At 35.2% G+C, this 25,633-nt stretch overlaps 1 protein-coding gene across 1 annotated transcript; it reads right to left on the reverse strand.

Annotated features, from left to right (window-relative positions):
- Window positions 1–545: 545 nt before the first annotated feature.
- On the reverse strand, window positions 546–6,215 carry MS3_00008994 (uncharacterized protein). The gene is made up of 8 exons (XM_051217337.1): window positions 5,926–6,215; window positions 5,800–5,889; window positions 5,673–5,742; window positions 5,290–5,382; window positions 4,229–4,279; window positions 3,204–3,268; window positions 2,158–2,236; window positions 546–819 (listed from the first exon to the last, which is right to left on the reverse strand). Exons 2-8 carry the CDS (start codon window positions 5,869–5,871, stop codon window positions 749–751), a joined length of 501 nt encoding a protein of 166 aa, XP_051064723.1. The 5' UTR covers window positions 5,872–5,889; window positions 5,926–6,215; the 3' UTR covers window positions 546–748.
- Window positions 6,216–25,633: the final 19,418 nt, after the last annotated feature.

Consider the following 25,633-nt stretch of genomic DNA (forward strand, 5'->3'; position numbering starts at 1 on the left):
ATCAAACTTTCACGAAACAGTGAATAATCAAATAACGAATGATTGAGGTAACTTATTAAATACTTATGACGTATTTCAACAGTTCAGCTTAAACCAATGAACGCTGTCAAGTTCAAATGATATTTTTTAGTAGTGAGACTTCATCAAAACGGATATTCACAACGGACCAAATGTTGATTGCAATTGTTACAAAATCACATATACACGATAATGTTAATTCACAAGTACAATGTTGTTGACTTTTGTAAAACTATTCAGCTTTTCCAATGGCTAAGATCATGAGTCAATTGAAGATAGATTATCATGAAATAGCTGGAAGCACTGAACGGCCGTTTCGTCCTGTCGTGGAACTCCTCAGCAGGAGGCGAGGTCATGGATGCGCACTGCTGAAAAGTCACACGACGGGACGAAACGGCCGTCCAGTGCTTCCAGTTGTTCCATGTTGGTCCAGCTTCAACTGACTCATGATCTTAACCGTTGAAATTACTATAATATCTAAAAGAACCCATTTCATATTCAGCTCTTATTGAGCAAAAACACTCACGTACATTTTAAAAACTATATTTTATATTTTATCGACAAAAACATGAAAATGGTGTGTACTTCCATGCAGAACTTCGCAATTTATTGAAATTATTAACAAAACAGAAAGTGTTTTAAGTAAAATAAAAATAACGAATTCAGTATGATGAAAACAAGTGGTATGACGTCTCACAGTATCATACACTAATTTTCTTTTTTCTAGAGGCTATTCATACTCTACCAACGTGCCAGGTTTGATCCATTTTTCAGGAACATTTATTTTGAAAGTTTTCTTATCTAGTATAATAAATTGTACAAAAGAAGACAATTGAAATTGCGATTTCCATTTTAAATATATCAAGTAATTTACTTGTTTAAGGAGCGTTCAAAATAAGAAGCTGCTTAATATCTGATTACGGATAAAATGGAGGCTAGACAGTATCCTCACAAAATATGTTTGACATCACTTTTACTTCTGAAAATGATCAGTATGCAACCAGTAAATGAAAAATGGTATCGTTAAATTTCTGATTTGTTTGTCAAGGGTGACTGTCTAACATCTTTGAAAGAATATTTTTCACTCGTCACAAATAGTCAACAATGAGATTTGTTGTGAAAAGACTCAGAAATTCATTTGGACCAATCATCATGTACACTTTGACCAAATATTCAATGCATTTTCTGAAATTAAATCATTAAACACTATATCCAGCCTAATCGTCTACACTTATTGATTGTGTTAAAACCCAGCAACATCTTTCAAGAACATACGATCATGCTAATGTAGCATGACGATTGAGCACTTGATAAAACAACTATCGGTTCTATTTGACTAAATACACTTCTTTTTGCGTTGAGGAGCGATATGAATAACGACTGCAAGTGTGGCTGATCGAGTAGTGGGTGAATGAAAATAAAACAATTGATGTATCGTCTGCCTAGTGTCCTAGTTCATACATTGTGTTTATATCAGTCAGTCGTTAAACATACATATGTAAGGCTTCACCAAATATCCATCCGCACTTTTGCAATGGAGACTTTTACATTTCTTAGCCATATTACTCGATATACTAGGCGGGGAAGCGTAAGCAGACGTGTTTTTCAAATTCAATAATGATGCAATTCAACATAGAAAACTGTCACAAATACCATTGAGAATTCATCAAAAGAACTCAAATTTGCTTTGCGATTGTAACAAAGATGACGTTTGTTTACGTGGAGATACAGACACATTGATTATAATTCAGATAATATCAGTGGTCCACTGTTCGATACGTTTGATCAAAAGTATCAGGGATTCTCCACTGTTATAATACAATTTCGCATCAGGATATGTAAACGCTTAATAGATAATGAATTTTCAATTAACAATGAAGTTTGGAAGGTGCGTTTTCGAAATCCATTCCGATCTTATTTCACACCATTCTCATCAACACTCCAATGACATTTCGATCCAGTTATTTTAGACACGAAACAGCTGGTTAATGTAGACTCTGAGGAAGAAATATTTGCTCACTCTGATAGAACACAGCAAATCCCTGTTTTCAAATACTGATAATAGGGTACAAATAGAAGCAACGTTAGTCTAACAAATGATCGGTTATGTAAGTCATTGAATATCAGAATATAAATTACATTTTTTACCACCTCTTCTGCAAACAGTTGCACCTTCAATGATCGATTCAATTTTATATTTCCCCAAATCCTGAGGAATCTGAAAAGAAATAATGGAAGTCATAGTCAATATCCATCAACAGCAAACCGCAGATATCAAAACCGACTAACCATTGAAGTAACGTGTCGTCATTCGCATTATCTTGCACAATGACAACTGATCACACTCACAGTGGGCATACTGATCTTCTCAGTTCTCTTTGAGCTATGCTGCATCTGGTCTACAGAGATATTTCGACTCACTTCAGTTGTCAACTTCTGTCAAGTTAGATGAACGATCTATCTATCATGGAATGAGATGACACATTTTGAGATAACAATCTACGTCCGTTGACAAAAATATGACTGTAAATCACTGCAATTTCGCTGCACGTGCATTTCTTGTCATGTTGTGGAATTGTGTTCATGTGCTCACTTCCATTCATTGCCGTTCGTTCTCGATGCAAATTCATTCCATAATGTGCGCAGATTACCTCGAAACAATCAAAACCGATTCACTTCAACATACATGAAATCTCTTATGTAGCCTTCCCTTACTGGTTACCCAACATCCATTGTTTTCTAAATTTAAAAAGTACTGAATACTGAAACTCGAACAACTACACGATCAACATTTTAACACTTAATAAACCAGAATATTTAAAAGTCGTCTTTTCGAACATCTGAACTTCAGAAGACGTTGTAAATCGTGACAAAATATCACTTTTCCTGTAGAGGGCCCTAACATTCACTGTTTGTCCCCAGTCGGTGCGAACACATTGGAAATTCCATTGATAACATTTCACTATCTATAGTTACCTGCTTTAAAATGTATGCTAAGATAAAATTTGTCATTCAGGGATTATTGATATTTTCATATAGTCTGTGTTGACATTGCAAAATTTTGGTGTCCTTCTATCGTGTTCAATGTATCTTGATGCATTCGACACTATTGACACGCACGAAATATGAGAATAATCTAGAGCACTTTAAACAATAATATATTCCCATTCAATCTTGCAACTTACTTCATCAAAAAAGATAGATATCTTCCCATTCGAATGTATCACAGTGATTACTTTGAATGGCTGATCTGTAAACAGAAGATTGTCGATATTTAGAATTTCAAGGTTTAGTGGTGATCATGTAATTGTTAGATGTTATACTGTATGTGCCTACTGACAAATTGCCGAGATATAAGCTGGTATTTACTGTGCTGTCACAAATGTCTCTTATTAGTTGAATTCGTAGCAAATATAATCTACTGAACGTCGTGTAAATGAAGCAAGCATCATGCTACAAAACGAATGTCAGATGATCAGTTTTCGAGTCTTCATTACACTCTCATTTTCATATTGAAACAATAAATCATTAGGCTTCTAATTAGATCTGACAGTTGGAGTGTTATTCACATTGACCGGATACATTCTAATATGTGGGCAAATGATATGAACTGTGTATTTACAGTTTACAATTGGAGTTTTGTACTTTATTTGGTTATGTAACGCACTGGTATATCAGTCGATCAAATGACTCTGACCACAATATTTGTTAAAGATGAGAAGTGAATAACTTAATAAATGTTGTCTTCAAGACGTCTTAATTTGAAAGAATGATATCTAAGAATGACCGTGTAATGGGTGGATGCATAAATGAACGTAATGTTTACAGAAACGACTGTGCGATGAACACAAATGTACTTATTTCTAAAACAAACTTTCCATCATGTTTCGTTTAAGCCTGTCAACGAAGATGAATCTCTGCATTCATTTATCCACAAGTGAAATGAGATTATGACCGAATTTATCAATAGTGGTCGAGATAATGCCAACTGTTCTTCAAGTCTCAAACAATTTGTTCAAACGATCAGTGGATTTCACATATAATTCCTCAATAAGTTTCAGGATGGTTACACTTTATTACTTCTGTCCGTTTTTGAAAAGAATTCAATTACACAAACTGAGCAGAAAAAGTGGGAGTGATTACAATGAATGATGCTGTATATGTTTTAGTATTTCAAATTTTATCAAACAATCATCTTATGGATACATACTTTCGTCATGATCTAGTCGATAATAAGACGTTCTGACGGCTAACAATTCCTCTGAAATAATCAAAGTAAAAATATGTGTTCATATGTCTGTATAATGAATATCAGCTTCTTTACATGAACATACATTACAACACAAAATTTGTTTATACACGAGTTGTTATCTTCTTTCCAAGACTGAACTGGTTTAATTAAGTGGGAGTTTTAAGGATCCTTATAATCATTTTAACGATATGATGAACGTTCCAGTCCAGTCAACTGAGAAGAATATTTTCTGAAACGTTGGTTTTAAAAGCATTTGGCTAACTAACAAACCGTGGGTATCTCTCAGACAATACACATACAAAATCATTTTCTGAGATTCGGTTATTCCGATCGAACAGTGTTCCATCAATTGAATTAATGGTTACGCGAAAATGCTACTACAATGTTAATAATTCCGATAAGTGAACAAAATGAATGAACTTCATTTTGATGTTCAAGGCATTCTAATTCGAATAAATTATGTTATGCTAGCGGAATGTTCATGGAAGTTTGCTTATTAGATGTTTAGGGAAGAGAATGAGTTCAAATTTCAGGATCCTACGAATATGATAATCAAGAAGGCGTTGAATATACAATAACGCACCAACAGTGACTAAGAGACATTGAAAGTTTTTGAATCTCTCACAACATCACTAAATTTTGCACCCGTGATCAGTTTGACTCATTAAATCCACCAATAAGTGTCGTATTGATGAGATATCTGATTAATGGTGGTTTAAACAGACTGGAGAGTAAGTAGTTTTCACCTAACCAGTTGCATCATTCAACTTATTATTTCTACGCAATCAATTTGAGTTTGCTTTGAAGTAAAACGTTGTTTAATTCACCATTTTCACTGCACAGTAATGTATATGTGTTGTGAACACATTTTAAGGAATCAAATCACACAAACCAAATAATCACTACTCACCGATCAACTCTCATATAATAGTCAAGTTAACTAATGAATCATTTATGCAAAGTATAAGTAGGCAATAAAAACGCAAAACAAAATATTACTGGATAATAGAAACACTCACCCTCATTCAAAATCTCAGATTCAGACCAACGCCAGCCATTTAGAAATGTTCCAATTGTTCCTAAGTAATGTGGTCCCAACAAGTCTATTGCACCTGTGTTTATCGAATGAAAACATGAAATTTGATTCATAATCTACAGTGAATGAATGAAAGACCTTGAAACCATTTAGAGACTGAAATGAATTGCATAAATCGTAATTAGCTTGCCATAAGGTGTCAAACTATTTACAACTTGAACGAAACAAAATTTCGGCAGTTCCGAATGTTACAAGAAACATAAAACTGATTTACTGAAGAAATTCAGAAAACTTTGATTCAAGGAATGAAGTGTTTATAATCAAACCTCAGTAACAATTTTAGTCCGATGAAAAGGATTCTCTTACCTGTAAATTTTACACGGAATTTCTTGACGTTATTATTGTTAAATTTAAACCGGAATCTTGGATCGATTTCCTGAAAATATGCAAACAAATGGATTAGTACCTTCGTTGTAAACTGTAGTCAACTCACTTGATCAGTGTCTAAATGCTTAAACCTCTCTGGAAGATATGGAGGAGGCTGATCGACGCGGATTTTCTGCATATAGGTGGAAAATTTAGTCTGAATATGTGTATTATAACTTGACTAAATGCATACATATTTATGTGCATCATCCTCAGAAACTGTTTCATTATACGAATTTGGTCTAGAGTCTTCACAAATGTTATAGCAGTCGAAAAATGTTGAAATCAATACGATAACCGAATAGATCGGTATCAACTGGACAAATGAAAAGGTATATCTGAAATGGTTCAGATAAACAAAACAACGTTATCTCATCGGGTTAAATTGAGATTCATATAATGCACTCATTTGTTTTAACTGCACGGTCAACACTCACCTCATCTCCTTCAAAACGTTAATAGTTGTTGCTGGAACATGTTGTGCTTATATAGATTTTTGAAGTGTTTGTTTGCTTTTGTCTGATTTGGTGATTCAAGTTGACCATTAAGACGGTCAAATTTCATAAAATCATATGATCATTGTTAGCCAATCATTATGGTGGATGAATTCATCGTTATGCATTATTTTTCTAGCTTTTGTGGTATATAGGCTGAGATTCATCCGTCGTTGGTTGAAATTGCTGACCCGTAGTGATGAAAATTATTCTCGATATAATAAGCTACACTTTAAACCAAGTGATTGGATTATTTGTAGTTCAAAATGTGTGCTCATGTCTTCACGAACAAACATTTTGTTTGTTTGTAATAATCTGCGAAATGGTTATCGATGGTGCAGTGTTTTGACGAACCCAGCAAAATAAGTTCTGGTGGGCTATTTTGTCCTATTGTGGAGTTCATCAGTACTCCACAACCACGATCTCTTTTAGCGGGATTCGAACTCAGGTTCTATCGGCCTTGCTCTCAAACGCTTAACCTCTGGATCACTGACTCTTATTCTCAACTAATGAAATTGCTAAAATATCCATAATGGAAATATGCTCACTAGTGACTGGCTTCAAGAGGTATTTCCCGGAGTTCTAGTGAGAAGCAGCGATCAGTTGATTTCAAACGGGTTCGTTGTGAGATGTTAACTCAATGAAGACAGTGATGGATATGTCACTCAATTTAATGGATTAGTTGAAATTGAACATTGACACCGTTTGATACCGGCCGTCTCAGTAGTATGAAAGTGAATCGTTCGCGTGCGAGACGTGGGTTAAAATCTCGCGAGGCAGCGTCGTGGATTCACAATGCTGAGGATTCTCACAGTACGACGAACACGACATCCAGTGCGTCCAGGTTTTCCATCGTGGCCCAGCTTCAATTGACAAGTGATGTTCTTTGTACGAGCAGGTTTAGCAAACATTTCAAGGTTGAAGAACACGTAAATAACTATTATGTGAATTGTTTTGTGTATGAATGTTTTGAGCATGCTCAGTAATAAAGACTATAAAGATTACTACTTTAATTCAGAATCAACATGAGCACGTTTATTATGATAAAAAATAATGCATATCGGTGTATGCAAAAATATAATAGCGTATATGCGAACACACAAGCGTCAGTAATGACAGAACTTAAAGTATTGTTTACCTTCCACGCATGACTAGATTAAAATAGCATATTTCACGATCCTAATCTTTCATTGTACAGGATGCATTCAATAGGCCTCACTTGCTACGAAAACTGCCATGTTAATTGTTTGCATTTCAGCAACACCTGGGACGTACACCTCGAGACTTCCAGAATATCTCGGCTTTCACCATGACGAATCATCATTCTTCTCAAAGAAGACCTTGGATGACTCACAAGGCTGAATTATTATCATGCGAACAATATTTTTTGGTCATCATTTTTTGAAAACGTCGGTTTCTCAGGGATGGAGTTGGTAATCGCATGAATAACAATTCTACTTTATCCGAGTTTTGGATCTGCAGTAACCAAAGAAGGACTTCAGGCAGAGTCGTCCTAATACCTTGATAAACTGAAATCGACCACTAGGTGGAATATTAATATGTAGGTTTTGATGTGCTTACTATATCATTTCACATTTATTACAATTATTTATCATGATAAATTGAGTTCTGCTTTTGGAACAACTGCCTGATATGGATGGATAACTTACAAATGTTGGTCGATTATAAAACTACCGATCATTTGAAATTCATATTATTAAGTACGAAACTGAACTTATGCAAAAGTATGAAACCAGTTAACGTAAATTTGCTATAAAATGTTTGCAATACTATTTATGCACCAGTAGCGATCTGTTCCTAAGTACAACACCACGAACTAAGCAAAACAACACTGTAACATTCAAATTTATTTGTGTGTGGCTTTAAAACGAGCTTTTATCTGTCTCTTTGTTGCCGGTCAGGACACATTCCTCGTCCGGAATACAACGCATTCCGATGACTGTTTTGTTTATGACCAATTGGTCCTCATGACATATCTAGGTACACAATGTCTCATTCCCATGGTTGCGGTTCCATGGTTTGTGCATCGCCTTCACGAAAACGGAATTGTTTTGCTTATGAAAGTGAACATTTGATTGGAACGTGCTTGATCACTCTTATTTAGTGAGTAGTAACGGGTTTTCTACCTATCGATTAAATGTGGCACCTGGCAATCCGATCATCGGAGCATTATTTCGTACACTAGAAGACTATTTGCTAGGTAATATGAATTAACCTGTCCATGTTTCTGTTCAACATCTGACAGTATAAAAGCTGTAAATTTTGTCAGATTGTAACCTTTCAATTCTAGTTACAGTTGCCGACTAAACGAACAATTTCATGCACTTCATGTTGTTACCTAAAAGACGTGCTCAACGTAAGACATTATCTGAAATCAAACTCATTCCCATTACAGGAACAGCTATCCCCGATAAACATCTAGGACCATTTAAAGCTGATTCCTACTATTAGTTAAAGCTTTAAAAAGTCATAGAAATCGAGAGTGTAGAACTTCAATTACAGGGCAAATGAAAATGAAAACATTGTTATAGTGTAATATTCAGGAGTATTTGAATTATAGTATGAACTAAGAATCCCAGAAATGACGTAATTGGATAAAAAAAATACTAGATAAGCACGAACGAATCTTCTGTATTTGGAATTCAAAAACAAACATTTAACAAGTACAAAGTTATCATTAGTTCATTCAAACACCACACCCACCACAGCCTAAATAAGAGTAAAATTATCTGTAATCAACTGTAAATCTTCTTCTCAAGTTCATCCTGTGTCTGTTGGATAGTGTAGTGGATAAGGACTCTGTATTATCTGCAACCTAGGATTGTGTAATCAGCATGTTGGTCGTGTACTGAAACCGCTGCTATCTAGAATTTGAACCATAAACTTTAGACTATGCTCTCCCATGAAATAATGTTGGATCTTCATATCCCCAATTTATGAATGATGTGGCTTCATTTAAAACATGTTTCTCACGTTGAACAGAGTATACATTCGGAGTAACTTTATGATGAGGATAAACAACAGTTGATATGAAATCATCCGAATTGCAATCAAAATCGAGGTCATTTGGTACTCGTGCTTCGCATTGAACAAGTTTTTCACAAGGAGCAAATGCATTATGAGGATAGGAAATACATGATATGACATCAGGATTTGATTCTTCTGTAATATTTTCATGAAATTTATAAAGAATGTCATTGCAGAGTAATGGATCATTAGAAAAATTGGCATCTATCAAAACTATATCAGTTTTTCGATCATAATTATATTCCCTCAACATATTTTCTTCATATTTGCAAGGAATTTCATCAGGAATATGTGAATCATTAGAAAAAGCTATATTTGGTACAATAAGATGAGAAATCTGATGAATCAATTGGTTAGAAACTGCTGTCTCGCAAGAATTCTGAGTTTCATTTAACTCTGAACTGCTATATGACTGCACACTGTCTTTTGAAATCGTTGATAAAGATAAATGATCATTAGGAACACTGGACTTAATAGAATCAGAATTACAAGACTCAATGTTCGTTGCTGCAAGATGAACAGTAGTATTACACTCTGACTGAATATGTGCAATATCACCACATATAAAGCACACAGAATTAGGAAATTTACATGAATTATAAGAATGGAACTTGCCGCAGGACAAACATTGACCAAACTTGTGCCCATCTTCGAGAACTGCATCGCAACTCCTCAACGAATTATCTACATAACCTTCAGTATGCACTGGAATGGGATGACGTAACGTAGTGGAAATTTTTATATCCTCATGAATCATTTTACGAAATCTCCCCTCACCGCATTCGAAATTTGTATACTTAAGATAGTCAAGCAGTAGTTCCTTGAGAGTTGTATATGGAAGCGAAATTGGCTCTTCCGATAAAGCCAGAGTTTTTAATAAGCTATGTGCTTATTTTTCGATGAATGTGAGGAAATTTGCTACAATATTAGCATCCTCATCAACCTCCACGGTCATAGCCCAAATTTCGAACCTTCCAAAGTAATCCTCAAAAGCTTCAAGGTCTGAATGTATATCCGAAAGTTCCATCACAGCTCGATCGCGAAGCCAACGTGATGTTTATAAGTATTTGAATTATAGTATGAACTAAGAATCAGAGAAATAACGTCATCGAATCAAGAAGTACTAGACAATTACGAACGAATGTACTGTATTTGGAATTCGAAATCAAACATTCAAAAAGTACAAAGGTATCATTAGTTCATTCAAACACCACATATGGCCATAAGAATAATATCTAAAATCACAAATTGGAAGAGAGATGAATTTTACTGCTACTTGACTTTCTAGCAATTTTCTTCTGAGCATACTGTACATCAACTGAGTAGGATCCAACATCTATGAGAAAAATGAACGTGGTCATTTACTCTCAGCTGCAATACGGCCCTTAGTGCTATGTTCGGTACCTCGAGTGTGATGGATAAGGCGGAATTTCCATCTCATCAAAGTAAACCGAATTTATGTTTGGCGATTGTCTAACGTTCTGAAATCATATATAAGCCACTACTCACAGGTGAAATGTTCGAAAATCTTTTGGCAAAGCGTTCGTTAGAGGCTGTTATATTGTCACACACTTCGGAATAAATCGTTCATAGAAATTCATTTATCTCAGAAATCGCAGCAAATTCCTTCAGGATTCAGCTGGCAGATAGTCGTGGATAGCAGAAACTTCTCCTGGAACTGTTTGATACCGTGAAAACCAACTTTGTTATCAAGGAATTCCAAAAACTACTTTCCCAAACCATAACTACCAATGTCGGTTAAGATGCCATATTCTTGAAGTTACTTGAATATCTATCAACCATTGTATGCTTGTTAAGAGCTATAGCGTCCCCACAATACCTAATTACTGCACTTTTTCACATGATTATTTGCAGTGAAGACACTCACAGGCTTCTAAAAATCCTTGAAATCCTTAAGTTCAACAACTTTTCAAAATCCTTTCGTGCTACATTTAAACCTCCTCAACGCTGTTCGTCAGGCAGTGGAAATAAAGTTAATATTTCATGAGGATCAGTGTACTTGAAATCTGCATAATTGTAAGGTACGTTCGTCAAAGTATTCGAATTATTTAAGCAGATATCTATTTATGTCGTACTAAATTTTAATTTAAGAAAATTTCATTGAAAAAGAACAAATCATCACAAAAACCTCAGTAAAACGATCGCCGTTTCTGAGCATAATTCTAGAGATATAACGCAGTAATTCCAAGGTAAAATACTAAAGAATGGTTACACTACAGCAAGGCATGATGGTAATGTGGATACCAGGGATAAATAACTAAGAAAGGATGATCAAATTTACTACAATGCAAAGCCATATTAACTGTGTGCATTTAGGAATAGGATTCGAAAAATTTGGAATTCTGTCCGATTCCCTGGATTGACTATAACATTACACCAAGTTCCATCATTTCTGTTACATCCTGTAAAATTTCCAAAGTAAAAGTTATTACTTCTTTAATCTCAGTGTACTTTATCTGACCATTTACTTCACTAAAGCATGTATTTGTTGACCTCAGTTGTTTACAAAAATCTCACTTCATTCCATCTCATGAATTAATTATTATAGTGTACTTTATTCTCTATTATGTATAATGGGTGTAGTATGAATCGCAGTTAGAATAGAAAACATAACTTTCTAATAGTAAGTTCTTTATTTGACTGATGATCACCTACAGGTACAGAAAAAAGATCGGTGAAATTCTCATTTTACAATAGATTACTACTTTTCTATAAACAAAATGAAGTGAAAGTAAATCTTTTGGCTGTCAGTTCATAGAAGGTCTTGCTGCAGCTATGAAAAAACATTGTAACCACCCACCATTTAATTTCAAATCAGTTCAGTGATCGGTTTCTCATAAAATCATCTAGCTCTCACTTCCTTAATTAATCATACTATGGAACGCCCATTAATATTCCCGATTGTTCGACACTCAACTACTCATTAATTTCTGTGTGTATCGGTCTATGAGACTGTGGTCAATCATTCTGATGACATAATCCACATCACCTTCTGTGTACCGTTTTATTCCAGTCACTGTGGCTGACAAACTCATCCTCACCCGATATTCCGGATAAACACATTTCACTGTTAACCAAATGTATGTTTTCACTGAATATTGATTATGGTTGTATATCCTGGTTGAGTGGATGAGATCGAATTTGTCGTGAGGTTGAATACATTTTGATATATCATTTGGTATTGAAGTGTGTCCTCATTAATCAATAGAACTGAAGTGCGTTCATTGGAAAGAAACAGTCACAGTTGAATAATTAAACAGCATATCAGGTATGTCTTGTCTCGACTGTTTCAAATTCATATTTTTAGATGATTTTATTTAGAGATGTGTTAATTGAGCTGGATAATGTTCAGTGTTTGCAGGCCGTTATCAGAAAACCGTGAAGTCAGGTTTCACGGTAGTTGGTACAAGTCAGTATAATGCACTCTCGTGTTATCCGAACTCATATCATTCAATTTCGCAGTTTCAAAATTAACTGCCACGTTACTGTGACCACAACTGATACCTTTTAGGACCGAGATGTTTATATTTATTGGTCAAGGCACAGTTGTTGATGTTCTGTTTGTCTAGTCATTAAACACTTATGGAATTCTGTCAACCGAGTATTCTAACTTCACTAATTATTGGTAACTAGTTACTATTACTTTTCTGATCAAAATGACGTGTTGAGACAATTTCAGATAGACATTCCCATCTGACAATGTTCAGAGGTTTCATCCGGCCTTCCCCATTTATACATGTTACTCGAGTAAGGACAATAAGCGTGGCAGAACATCATGAACTCACCATATTTCCCGGTTTCTCGTCAGCTCATTACAACTTTACATCATGATATTGAGTGACTCGTCATCTATTTGACAGTGGCTATTGTGTCCGTATCTCAAAGTCTTTCACAATAATTGTTGAACAACGAACGTCGAATTTACTGTAGTTTGCCGTAGCAACTGGCGTTAAATCACTTAAACCAGTTTTGTGTATCCAGAAGTATTCAGTTGTCGATATCGCTTTGCCGTTGTGAACGCATTCATTAATGTTTTTTGTCATGCATTTCTTCTTTTCGTGTCACTGATTATCACACAGCGATAAGTAAACTTATCGTTACTCAATATTCTGAGTAGATACATTTTACTGCTGACCAAATGAGTGTCTTCACTGAATACTGATTGAGGTTGTTTATAACAGTTGAGTGGAGTAGACCGTAATTTTCAAGAGATTAAACGTAAATTATCGTAAATTGACAGAAGTGAAAAATCACCTACTATTGAACATGTGTGTGAATATTCAACCTGTTAAATATGCTTGGAAATTCCCACACTATCATCAATATGAATCTTGTTGGTGAATCGAGATTCGTAATACCAATCCAAATTTGTTCTTCTTGCTCTATTCAAACTCAAATATTCATTGAAATTTCAGTTGATTGATTTATTTTAAGATCAGTCTGTTTGTGTATTGAAACTTAGTTAAATTATTCAATTGCACACAGTAGTCGACAATGAGATTGAGAAATGTTAGGTGATCCAACAAAGTCATCAAAAATGAATAATGCTGAGCGACGGATTGTTCGAAGATATCAACTATGGGAAAACGGTAGGTAGTGGCTATTTGGTGGTTAGTGGAAAATATGTCAGTCCACACAGAACAGCTTATCGTACGCTTGATGAATCAGATATATGGAAGAAATAAATGAGTAAATAGATCAAACCACGTCGTCTTATAGATAGTAAGCATCCGCTTTCTTTCACGAGCAATTATAATTGTTTTTCAAGCGAGTGTTTTTCAAATCATTATACTCGTATTCTATGTAAACGGTTGTAGTCATATTAATAACGAGCCACTTAAGCACAACCATGAAGACGATTGCACACACTTGGCGATGAAATGTTCCAACGGGAACGTGTATTCTGTTCCATCGACTGCCTCTCATTCACCTGATTATGCAAAGCCATATTAACTGTGTGCATTTAGGAATAGGATTCGAAAAATTTGGAATTCTGTCCGATTCCCTGGATTGACTATAACATTACACCAAGTTCTATCATTTCTGTTACATCCTGTAAAATTTCCAAAGTAAAAGTTATTACTTCTTTAATCTCAGTGTACTTTATCTGACCATTTACTTCACTAAAGCATGTATTTGTTGACCTCAGTTGTTTACAAAAATCTCACTTCATTCCATCTCATGAATTAATTATTATAGTGTACTTTATTCTCTATTATGTATAATGGGTGTAGTATGAATCGCAGTTAGAATAGAAAACATAACTTTCTAATAGTAAGTTCTTTATTTGACTGATGATCACCTACAGGTACAGAAAAAGATCGGTGAAATTCTCATTTTACAATAGATTACTACTTTTCTATAAACAAAATGAAGTGAAAGTAAATCTTTTGGCTGTCAGTTCATAGAAGGTCTTGCTGCAGCTATGAAAAAACATTGTAACCACCCACCATTTAATTTCAAATCAGTTCAGTGATCGGTTTCTCATAAAATCATCTAGCTCTCACTTCCTTAATTAATCATACTATGGAACGCCCATTAATATTCCCGATTGTTCGACACTCAACTACTCATTAATTTCTGTGTGTATCGGTCTATGAGACTGTGGTCAATCATTCTGATGACATAATCCACATCACCTTCTGTGTACCGTTTTATTCCAGTCACTGTGGCTGACAAACTCATCCTCACCCGATATTCCGGATAAACACATTTCACTGTTAACCAAATGTATGTTTTCACTGAATATTGATTATGGTTGTATATCCTGGTTGAGTGGATGAGATCGAATTTGTCGTGAGGTTGAATACATTTTGATATATCATTTGGTATTGAAGTGTGTCCTCATTAATCAATAGAACTGAAGTGCGTTCATTGGAAAGAAACAGTCACAGTTGAATAATTAAACAGCATATCAGGTATGTCTTGTCTCGACTGTTTCAAATTCATATTTTTAGATGATTTTATTTAGAGATGTGTTAATTGAGCTGGATAATGTTCAGTGTTTGCAGGCCGTTATCAGAAAACCGTGAAGTCAGGTTTCACGGTAGTTGGTACAAGTCAGTATAATGCACTCTCGTGTTATCCGAACTCATATCATTCAATTTCGCAGTTTCAAAATTAACTGCCACGTTACTGTGACCACAACTGATACCTTTTAGGACCGAGATGTTTATATTTATTGGTCAAGGCACAGTTGTTGATGTTCTGTTTGTCTAGTCATTAAACACTTATGGAATTCTGTCAACCGAGTATTCTAACTTCACTAATTATTGGTAACTAGTTACTATTACTTTTCTGATCAAAATGACGTGTTGAGACAATTTCAGATAGACATTCCCATCTGACAATGTTCAGAGGTTTCATCCGGCCTTCCCCATTTATACATGTTACTCGAGTAAGGACAATAAGCGTGGCAGAACATCATGAACTCACCATATTTCCCGGTTTCTCGTCAGCTCATTACAACTTTACATCATGATATTGAGTGACTCGTCATCTATTTGACAGTGGCTATTGTGTCCGTATCTCAAAGTCTTTCACAATAATTGTTGAACAACGAACGTCGAATTTACTGTAGTTTGCCGTAGCAACTGGCGTTAAATCACTTAAACCAGTTTTGTGTATCCAGAAGTATTCAGTTGTCGATATCGCTTTGCCGTTGTGAACGCATTCATTAATGTTTTTTGTCATGCATTTCTTCTTTTCGTGTCACTGATTATCACACAGCGATAAGTAAACTTATCGTTACTCAATATTCTGAGTAGATACATTTTACTGCTGACCAAATGAGTGTCTTCACTGAATACTGATTGAGGTTGTTTATAACAGTTGAGTGGAGTAGACCGTAATTTTCAAGAGATTAAACGTAAATTATCGTAAATTGACAGAAGTGAAAAATCACCTACTATTGAACATGTGTGTGAATATTCAACCTGTTAAATATGCTTGGAAATTCCCACACTATCATCAATATGAATCTTGTTGGTGAATCGAGATTCGTAATACCAATCCAAATTTGTTCTTCTTGCTCTATTCAAACTCAAATATTCATTGAAATTTCAGTTGATTGATTTATTTTAAGATCAGTCTGTTTGTGTATTGAAACTTAGTTAAATTATTCAATTGCACACAGTAGTCGACAATGAGATTGAGAAATGTTAGGTGATCCAACAAAGTCATCAAAAAATGAATAATGCTGAGCGACGGATTGTTCGAAGATATCAACTATGGGAAAACGGTAGGTAGTGGCTATTTGGTGGTTAGTGGAAAATATGTCAGTCCACACAGAACAGCTTATCGTACGCTTGATGAATCAGATATATGGAAGAAATAAATGAGTAAATAGATCAAACCACGTCGTCTTATAGATAGTAAGCATCCGCTTTCTTTGACGAGCAATTATAATTGTTTTTCAAGCGAGTGTTTTTCAAATCATTATACTCGTATTCTATGTAAACGGTTGTAGTCATATTAATAACGAGCCACTTAAGCACAACCATGAAGACGATTGCACACACTTGGCGATGAAATGTTCCAACGGGAACGTGTATTCTGTTCCATCGACTGCCTCTCATTCACCTGATTATGCAAAGCCATATTAACTGTGTGCATTTAGGAATAGGATTCGAAAAATTTGGAATTCTGTCCGATTCCCTGGATTGACTATAACATTACACCAAGTTCTATCATTTCTGTTACATCCTGTAAAATTTCCAAAGTAAAAGTTATTACTTCTTTAATCTCAGTGTACTTTATCTGACCATTTACTTCACTAAAGCATGTATTTGTTGACCTCAGTTGTTTACAAAAATCTCACTTCATTCCATCTCATGAATTAATTATTATAGTGTACTTTATTCTCTATTATGTATAATGGGTGTAGTATGAATCGCAGTTAGAATAGAAAACATAACTTTCTAATAGTAAGTTCTTTATTTGACTGATGATCACCTACAGGTACAGAAAAAGATCGGTGAAATTCTCATTTTACAATAGATTACTACTTTTCTATAAACAAAATGAAGTGAAAGTAAATCTTTTGGCTGTCAGTTCATAGAAGGTCTTGCTGCAGCTATGAAAAAACATTGTAACCACCCACCATTTAATTTCAAATCAGTTCAGTGATCGGTTTCTCATAAAATCATCTAGCTCTCACTTCCTTAATTAATCATACTATGGAACGCCCATTAATATTCCCGATTGTTCGACACTCAACTACTCATTAATTTCTGTGTGTATCGGTCTATGAGACTGTGGTCAATCATTCTGATGACATAATCCACATCACCTTCTGTGTACCGTTTTATTCCAGTCACTGTGGCTGACAAACTCATCCTCACCCGATATTCCGGATAAACACATTTCACTGTTAACCAAATGTATGTTTTCACTGAATATTGATTATGGTTGTATATCCTGGTTGAGTGGATGAGATCGAATTTGTCGTGAGGTTGAATACATTTTGATATATCATTTGGTATTGAAGTGTGTCCTCATTAATCAATAGAACTGAAGTGCGTTCATTGGAAAGAAACAGTCACAGTTGAATAATTAAACAGCATATCAGGTATGTCTTGTCTCGACTGTTTCAAATTCATATTTTTAGATGATTTTATTTAGAGATGTGTTAATTGAGCTGGATAATGTTCAGTGTTTGCAGGCCGTTATCAGAAAACCGTGAAGTCAGGTTTCACGGTAGTTGGTACAAGTCAGTATAATGCACTCTCGTGTTATCCGAACTCATATCATTCAATTTCGCAGTTTCAAAATTAACTGCCACGTTACTGTGACCACAACTGATACCTTTTAGGACCGAGATGTTTATATTTATTGGTCAAGGCACAGTTGTTGATGTTCTGTTTGTCTAGTCATTAAACACTCATGGAATTCTGTCAACCGAGTATTCTAACTTCACTAATTATTGGTAACTAGTTACTATTACTTTTCTGATCAAAATGACGTGTTGAGACAATTTCAGATAGACATTCCCATCTGACAATGTTCAGAGGTTTCATCCGGCCTTCCCCATTTATACATGTTACTCGAGTAAGGACAATAAGCGTGGCAGAACATCATGAACTCACCATATTTCCCGGTTTCTCGTCAGCTCATTACAACTTTACATCATGATATTGAGTGACTCGTCATCTATTTGACAGTGGCTATTGTGTCCGTATCTCAAAGTCTTTCACAATAATTGTTGAACAACGAACGTCGAATTTACTGTAGTTTGCCGTAGCAACTGGCGTTAAATCACTTAAACCAGTTTTGTGTATCCAGAAGTATTCAGTTGTCGATATCGCTTTGCCGTTGTGAACGCATTCATTAATGTTTTTGTCATGCATTTCTTCTTTTCGTGTCACTGATTATCACACAGCGATAAGTAAACTTATCGTTACTCAATATTCTGAGTAGATACATTTTACTGCTGACCAAATGAGTGTCTTCACTGAATACTGATTGAGGTTGTTTATAACAGTTGAGTGGAGTAGACCGTAATTTTCAAGAGATTAAACGTAAATTATCGTAAATTGACAGAAGTGAAAAATCACCTACTATTGAACATGTGTGTGAATATTCAACCTGTTAAATATGCTTGGAAATTCCCACACTATCATCAATATGAATCTTGTTGGTGAATCGAGATTCGTAATACCAATCCAAATTTGTTCTTCTTGCTCTATTCAAACTCAAATATTCATTGAAATTTCAGTTGATTGATTTATTTTAAGATCAGTCTGTTTGTGTATTGAAACTTAGTTAAATTATTCAATTGCACACAGTAGTCGACAATGAGATTGAGAAATGTTAGGTGATCCAACAAAGTCATCAAAAAATGAATAATGCTGAGCGACGGATTGTTCGAAGATATCAACTATGGGAAAACGGTAGGTAGTGGCTATTTGGTGGTTAGTGGAAAATATGTCAGTCCACACAGAACAGCTTATCGTACGCTTGATGAATCAGATATATGGAAGAAATAAATGAGTAAATAGATCAAACCACGTCGTCTTATAGATAGTAAGCATCCGCTTTCTTTGACGAGCAATTATAATTGTTTTTCAAGCGAGTGTTTTTCAAATCATTATACTCGTATTCTATGTAAACGGTTGTAGTCATATTAATAACGAGCCACTTAAGCACAACCATGAAGACGATTGCACACACTTGGCGATGAAATGTTCCAACGGGAACGTGTATTCTGTTCCATCGACTGCCTCTCATTCACCTGATTATGCAAAGCCATATTAACTGTGTGCATTTAGGAATAGGATTCGAAAAATTTGGAATTCTGTCCGATTCCCTGGATTGACTATAACATTACACCAAGTTCTATCATTTCTGTTACATCCTGTAAAATTTCCAAAGTAAAAGTTATTACTTCTTTAATCTCAGTGTACTTTATCTGACCATTTACTTCACTAAAGCATGTATTTGTTGACCTCAGTTGTTTACAAAAATCTCACTTCATTCCATCTCATGAATTAATTATTATAGTGTACTTTATTCTCTATTATGTATAATGGGTGTAGTATGAATCGCAGTTAGAATAGAAAACATAACTTTCTAATAGTAAGTTCTTTATTTGACTGATGATCACCTACAGGTACAGAAAAAGATCGGTGAAATTCTCATTTTACAATAGATTACTACTTTTCTATAAACAAAATGAAGTGAAAGTAAATCTTTTGGCTGTCAGTTCATAGAAGGTCTTGCTGCAGCTATGAAAAAACATTGTAACCACCCACCATTTAATTTCAAATCAGTTCAGTGATCGGTTTCTCATAAAATCATCTAGCTCTCACTTCCTTAATTAATCATACTATGGAACGCCCATTAATATTCCCGATTGTTCGACACTCAACTACTCATTAATTTCTGTGTGTATCGGTCTATGAGACTGTGGTCAATCATTCTGATGACATAATCCACATCACCTTCTGTGTACCGTTTTATTCCAGTCACTGTGGCTGACAAACTCATCCTCACCCGATATTCCGGATAAACACATTTCACTGTTAACCAAATGTATGTTTTCACTGAATATTGATTATGGTTGTATATCCTGGTTGAGTGGATGAGATCGAATTTGTCGTGAGGTTGAATACATTTTGATATATCATTTGGTATTGAAGTGTGTCCTCATTAATCAATAGAACTGAAGTGCGTTCATTGGAAAGAAACAGTCACAGTTGAATAATTAAACAGCATATCAGGTATGTCTTGTCTCGACTGTTTCAAATTCATATTTTTAGATGATTTTATTTAGAGATGTGTTAATTGAGCTGGATAATGTTCAGTGTTTGCAGGCCGTTATCAGAAAACCGTGAAGTCAGGTTTCACGGTAGTTGGTACAAGTCAGTATAATGCACTCTCGTGTTATCCGAACTCATATCATTCAATTTCGCAGTTTCAAAATTAACTGCCACGTTACTGTGACCACAACTGATACCTTTTAGGACCGAGATGTTTATATTTATTGGTCAAGGCACAGTTGTTGATGTTCTGTTTGTCCAGTCATTAAACACTTATGGAATTCTGTCAACCGAGTATTCTAACTTCACTAATTATTGGTAACTAGTTACTATTACTTTTCTGATCAAAATGACGTGTTGAGACAATTTCAGATAGACATTCCCATCTGACAATGTTCAGAGGTTTCATCCGGCCTTCCCCATTTATACATGTTACTCGAGTAAGGACAATAAGCGTGGCAGAACATCATGAACTCACCATATTTCCCGGTTTCTCGTCAGCTCATTACAACTTTACATCATGATATTGAGTGACTCGTCATCTATTTGACAGTGGCTATTGTGTCCGTATCTCAAAGTCTTTCACAATAATTGTTGAACAACGAACGTCGAATTTACTGTAGTTTGCCGTAGCAACTGGCGTTAAATCACTTAAACCAGTTTTGTGTATCCAGAAGTATTCAGTTGTCGATATCGCTTTGCCGTTGTGAACGCATTCATTAATGTTTTTGTCATGCATTTCTTCTTTTCGTGTCACTGATTATCACACAGCGATAAGTAAACTTATCGTTACTCAATATTCTGAGTAGATACATTTTACTGCTGACCAAATGAGTGTCTTCACTGAATACTGATTGAGGTTGTTTATAACAGTTGAGTGGAGTAGACCGTAATTTTCAAGAGATTAAACGTAAATTATCGTAAATTGACAGAAGTGAAAAATCACCTACTATTGAACATGTGTGTGAATATTCAACCTGTTAAATATGCTTGGAAATTCCCACACTATCATCAATATGAATCTTGTTGGTGAATCGAGATTCGTAATACCAATCCAAATTTGTTCTTCTTGCTCTATTCAAACTCAAATATTCATTGAAATTTCAGTTGATTGATTTATTTTAAGATCAGTCTGTTTGTGTATTGAAACTTAGTTAAATTATTCAATTGCACACAGTAGTCGACAATGAGATTGAGAAATGTTAGGTGATCCAACAAAGTCATCAAAAATGAATAATGCTGAGCGACGGATTGTTCGAAGATATCAACTATGGGAAAACGGTAGGTAGTGGCTATTTGGTGGTTAGTGGAAAATATGTCAGTCCACACAGAACAGCTTATCGTACGCTTGATGAATCAGATATATGGAAGAAATAAATGAGTAAATAGATCAAACCACGTCGTCTTATAGATAGTAAGCATCCGCTTTCTTTGACGAGCAATTATAATTGTTTTTCAAGCGAGTGTTTTTCAAATCATTATACTCGTATTCTATGTAAACGGTTGTAGTCATATTAATAACGAGCCACTTAAGCACAACCATGAAGACGATTGCACACACTTGGCGATGAAATGTTCCAACGGGAACGTGTATTCTGTTCCATCGACTGCCTCTCATTCACCTGATTATGCAAAGCCATATTAACTGTGTGCATTTAGGAATAGGATTCGAAAAATTTGGAATTCTGTCCGATTCCCTGGATTGACTATAACATTACACCAAGTTCTATCATTTCTGTTACATCCTGTAAAATTTCCAAAGTAAAAGTTATTACTTCTTTAATCTCAGTGTACTTTATCTGACCATTTACTTCACTAAAGCATGTATTTGTTGACCTCAGTTGTTTACAAAAATCTCACTTCATTCCATCTCATGAATTAATTATTATAGTGTACTTTATTCTCTATTATGTATAATGGGTGTAGTATGAATCGCAGTTAGAATAGAAAACATAACTTTCTAATAGTAAGTTCTTTATTTGACTGATGATCACCTACAGGTACAGAAAAAGATCGGTGAAATTCTCATTTTACAATAGATTACTACTTTTCTATAAACAAAATGAAGTGAAAGTAAATCTTTTGGCTGTCAGTTCATAGAAGGTCTTGCTGCAGCTATGAAAAAACATTGTAACCACCCACCATTTAATTTCAAATCAGTTCAGTGATCGGTTTCTCATAAAATCATCTAGCTCTCACTTCCTTAATTAATCATACTATGGAACGCCCATTAATATTCCCGATTGTTCGACACTCAACTACTCATTAATTTCTGTGTGTATCGGTCTATGAGACTGTGGTCAATCATTCTGATGACATAATCCACATCACCTTCTGTGTACCGTTTTATTCCAGTCACTGTGGCTGACAAACTCATCCTCACCCGATATTCCGGATAAACACATTTCACTGTTAACCAAATGTATGTTTTCACTGAATATTGATTATGGTTGTATATCCTGGTTGAGTGGATGAGATCGAATTTGTCGTGAGGTTGAATACATTTTGATATATCATTTGGTATTGAAGTGTGTCCTCATTAATCAATAGAACTGAAGTGCGTTCATTGGAAAGAAACAGTCACAGTTGAATAATTAAACAGCATATCAGGTATGTCTTGTCTCGACTGTTTCAAATTCATATTTTTAGATGATTTTATTTAGAGATGTGTTAATTGAGCTGGATAATGTTCAGTGTTTGCAGGCCGTTATCAGAAAACCGTGAAGTCAGGTTTCACGGTAGTTGGTACAAGTCAGTATAATGCACTCTCGTGTTATCCGAACTTCTATCATTCAATTTCGCAGTTTCAAAATTAACTGCCACGTTACTGTGACCACAACTGATACCTTTTAGGACCGAGATGTTTATATTTATTGGTCAAGACACAGTTGTTGATGTTCTGATTGTCTAGTCATTCAACACTCATGGAATTCTGTCAACCGAGTATTCTAACTTCACTAATTATTGGTAACTAGTTATTTTTACGTTTCTGATCAAAATGACGTGTTGAGACAATTTCAGATAGACATTCTTATCTGGCAATGTTCAGAGGTTTCATCCGACCTTCCCCATTTATACATGTTACTCGAGTAAGGACAATAAGCGTGGCAGAACATCATGAACTCACCATATTTCCCGGTTTCAAAATCCTTTCGTACTACATTTAAACCTCCTCAAGGCAGTACTTCAGCTAGTGGAAATTAAGTTAATATTAAATGACGATCAGTGTACTTGAAATTTGCATTATTGTAAGGTACGTTCGTCAACGTATTCGAATTATTAAAGCAGATACTTATTTATGTCGTAATAAATTTTAACTAAAGAAGATTTCATTGAAACAGAACAAATGATCAAAAAAACCTCATTAGAACGATCGCCGTTTCTGAGCTTAATTCTATAGATATAACGAGGTAATTCCAAGTTAGAATATTAAACACTTGTATCATAACAAAAAAGCATGATATGAATGTACACACCACCAATATATTTGTAGGAACGGAGCGTCAAATTTACTACAACTTGCAGTAAAAACTGGCGTTAAATCACTTAAACCAGTTTTGTGTATCCAGAAGTATTCACTTGTCGATATCGCTTTGCCGTTGTGAACGCATTCATTAATGTTTTTTGTCATGCATTTCTTCTTTTCGTGTCACTGATTATCACACAGCGATAAGTAAACTTATCGTTACTCAATATTCTGAGTAGATACATTTTACTGCTGACCAAATGAGTGTCTTCACTGAATACTGATTGAGGTTGTTTATAACAGTTGAGTGGAGTAGACCGTAATTTTCAAGAGATTAAACGTAAATTATCGTGAATTGACAGAAGTGAAAAATCACCTACTATTGAACATGTGTGTGAATATTCAACCTGTTAAATATGCTTGGTCTTTTTACTTTTATCAATTGACTTCTTTTTTAAGTCCTTTATAATTTATCATTTTCATCACTCACACACCTTTTCACTTTCTACTTGATGTTTGTCCTTCTTGTTTTAAATCTTGTTTTGATACTGTCTGGTTTGCGTGCATCTAACCTGCGTGTGTCTGATGCGCATGGTTTGTACTGTGTAGCTGAGTTTGGGTGTCGGACCGAAATCTTCAAAACTCACCAATTTACTTGAATACGCATGTTACTCTTCATGGAGGAGCTTAGGCTGCCCACCAGTACACTTCTTCCAACTCTGTCCTGAGTAATCCTCTCCAGATCTTTCCAGTTGTTATACGTCCTTTTCATATCTACTTCCATTTCTCGATTTAACGTGTTCTTTGGCTTTCTTTTCCGCTACAGTTCATCGATGATGCTTCCCATGTACTTGAAAGATTCCACATCTTCCAGAGTTTTGCCATTAAGTGTGATTGTGTTGGTGTTCTCCATGCTGTATTTAAAGATCTTGTTTTTGATTCGTGTATTTTGAGGCTTTCTGGTTCACAGGCTGTTGCTACACTAGTTTTCTTCATTTGCATTTGTTGGTGTGTATGGGATAAGTGAGCCAGGTCATCTGCTTATTCCAAATTGTCTACTTGGTTCTAAGCTGTTCATTGTTTTCCATGTTTTCCTCTAAATGTCGAGGTCTTTATAATGCAGTCAATCACTAGAAGAAAGAAGAAGGGGGAGTAGACCACCTTGACTGATTCCAGTGCATTCAGTCTTCTCAAGAACTCCATAGTGTCGAAGAAGTTTCTATATTGTTCTTCTATCTACACTGTCAAACACCTCATAGCCCATGAAGTTGGTGATTGGTGACGAGTTCCACTCAATCGATTGCTTGACAATGATCCGTAGTCTCACACTTTGGTCTGTGCACGACTGATCCTTACGGAATCTAGCTTGTTAGCCCCAAAGTTGAGAGTCTACTGCGTCTTTCATCTGGTTCAACAACACTCTTGAAAATCTTCACTGATACTGCTATTAGTGTGGTGCTACCGTAGTATTCACATATTCTCGAATCTCCTTTCTTAGGTATCTTGATGAGGTGTCCTTCTTTCCAGTCCATCGCCACTTGTTTCTCCTCCCAAATCTTCTTGGATAGAAATTGAAGCATGTTTGTAGTTACTTCGATGTCTGACTTCAGTGTT

The sequence above is a fragment of the Schistosoma haematobium genome, chromosome 5, assembly GCF_000699445.3.
Source record: "Schistosoma haematobium chromosome 5, whole genome shotgun sequence".
In the NCBI taxonomy this organism is placed as follows: domain Eukaryota; kingdom Metazoa; phylum Platyhelminthes; class Trematoda; order Strigeidida; family Schistosomatidae; genus Schistosoma; species Schistosoma haematobium.

Bases quoted from the DNA above. Each gene is read 5' to 3' on its own strand.
- MS3_00008994 (XM_051217337.1), bottom strand. From the start codon at position 5,871: ATGCAGAAAATCCGCGTCGATCAGCCTCCTCCATATCTTCCAGAGAGG. The intron at 3,269-4,228 runs GTATGTATCCAT...TTCTGTTTACAG, and splicing joins TCGACTAGATCATGACGAAA to ATCAGCCATTCAAAGTAATC. The intron at 820-2,157 runs GTAATTTATATT...TTATTATACTAG, and splicing joins CAGAAGAGGTGGTAAAAAAT to ATAAGAAAACTTTCAAAATA.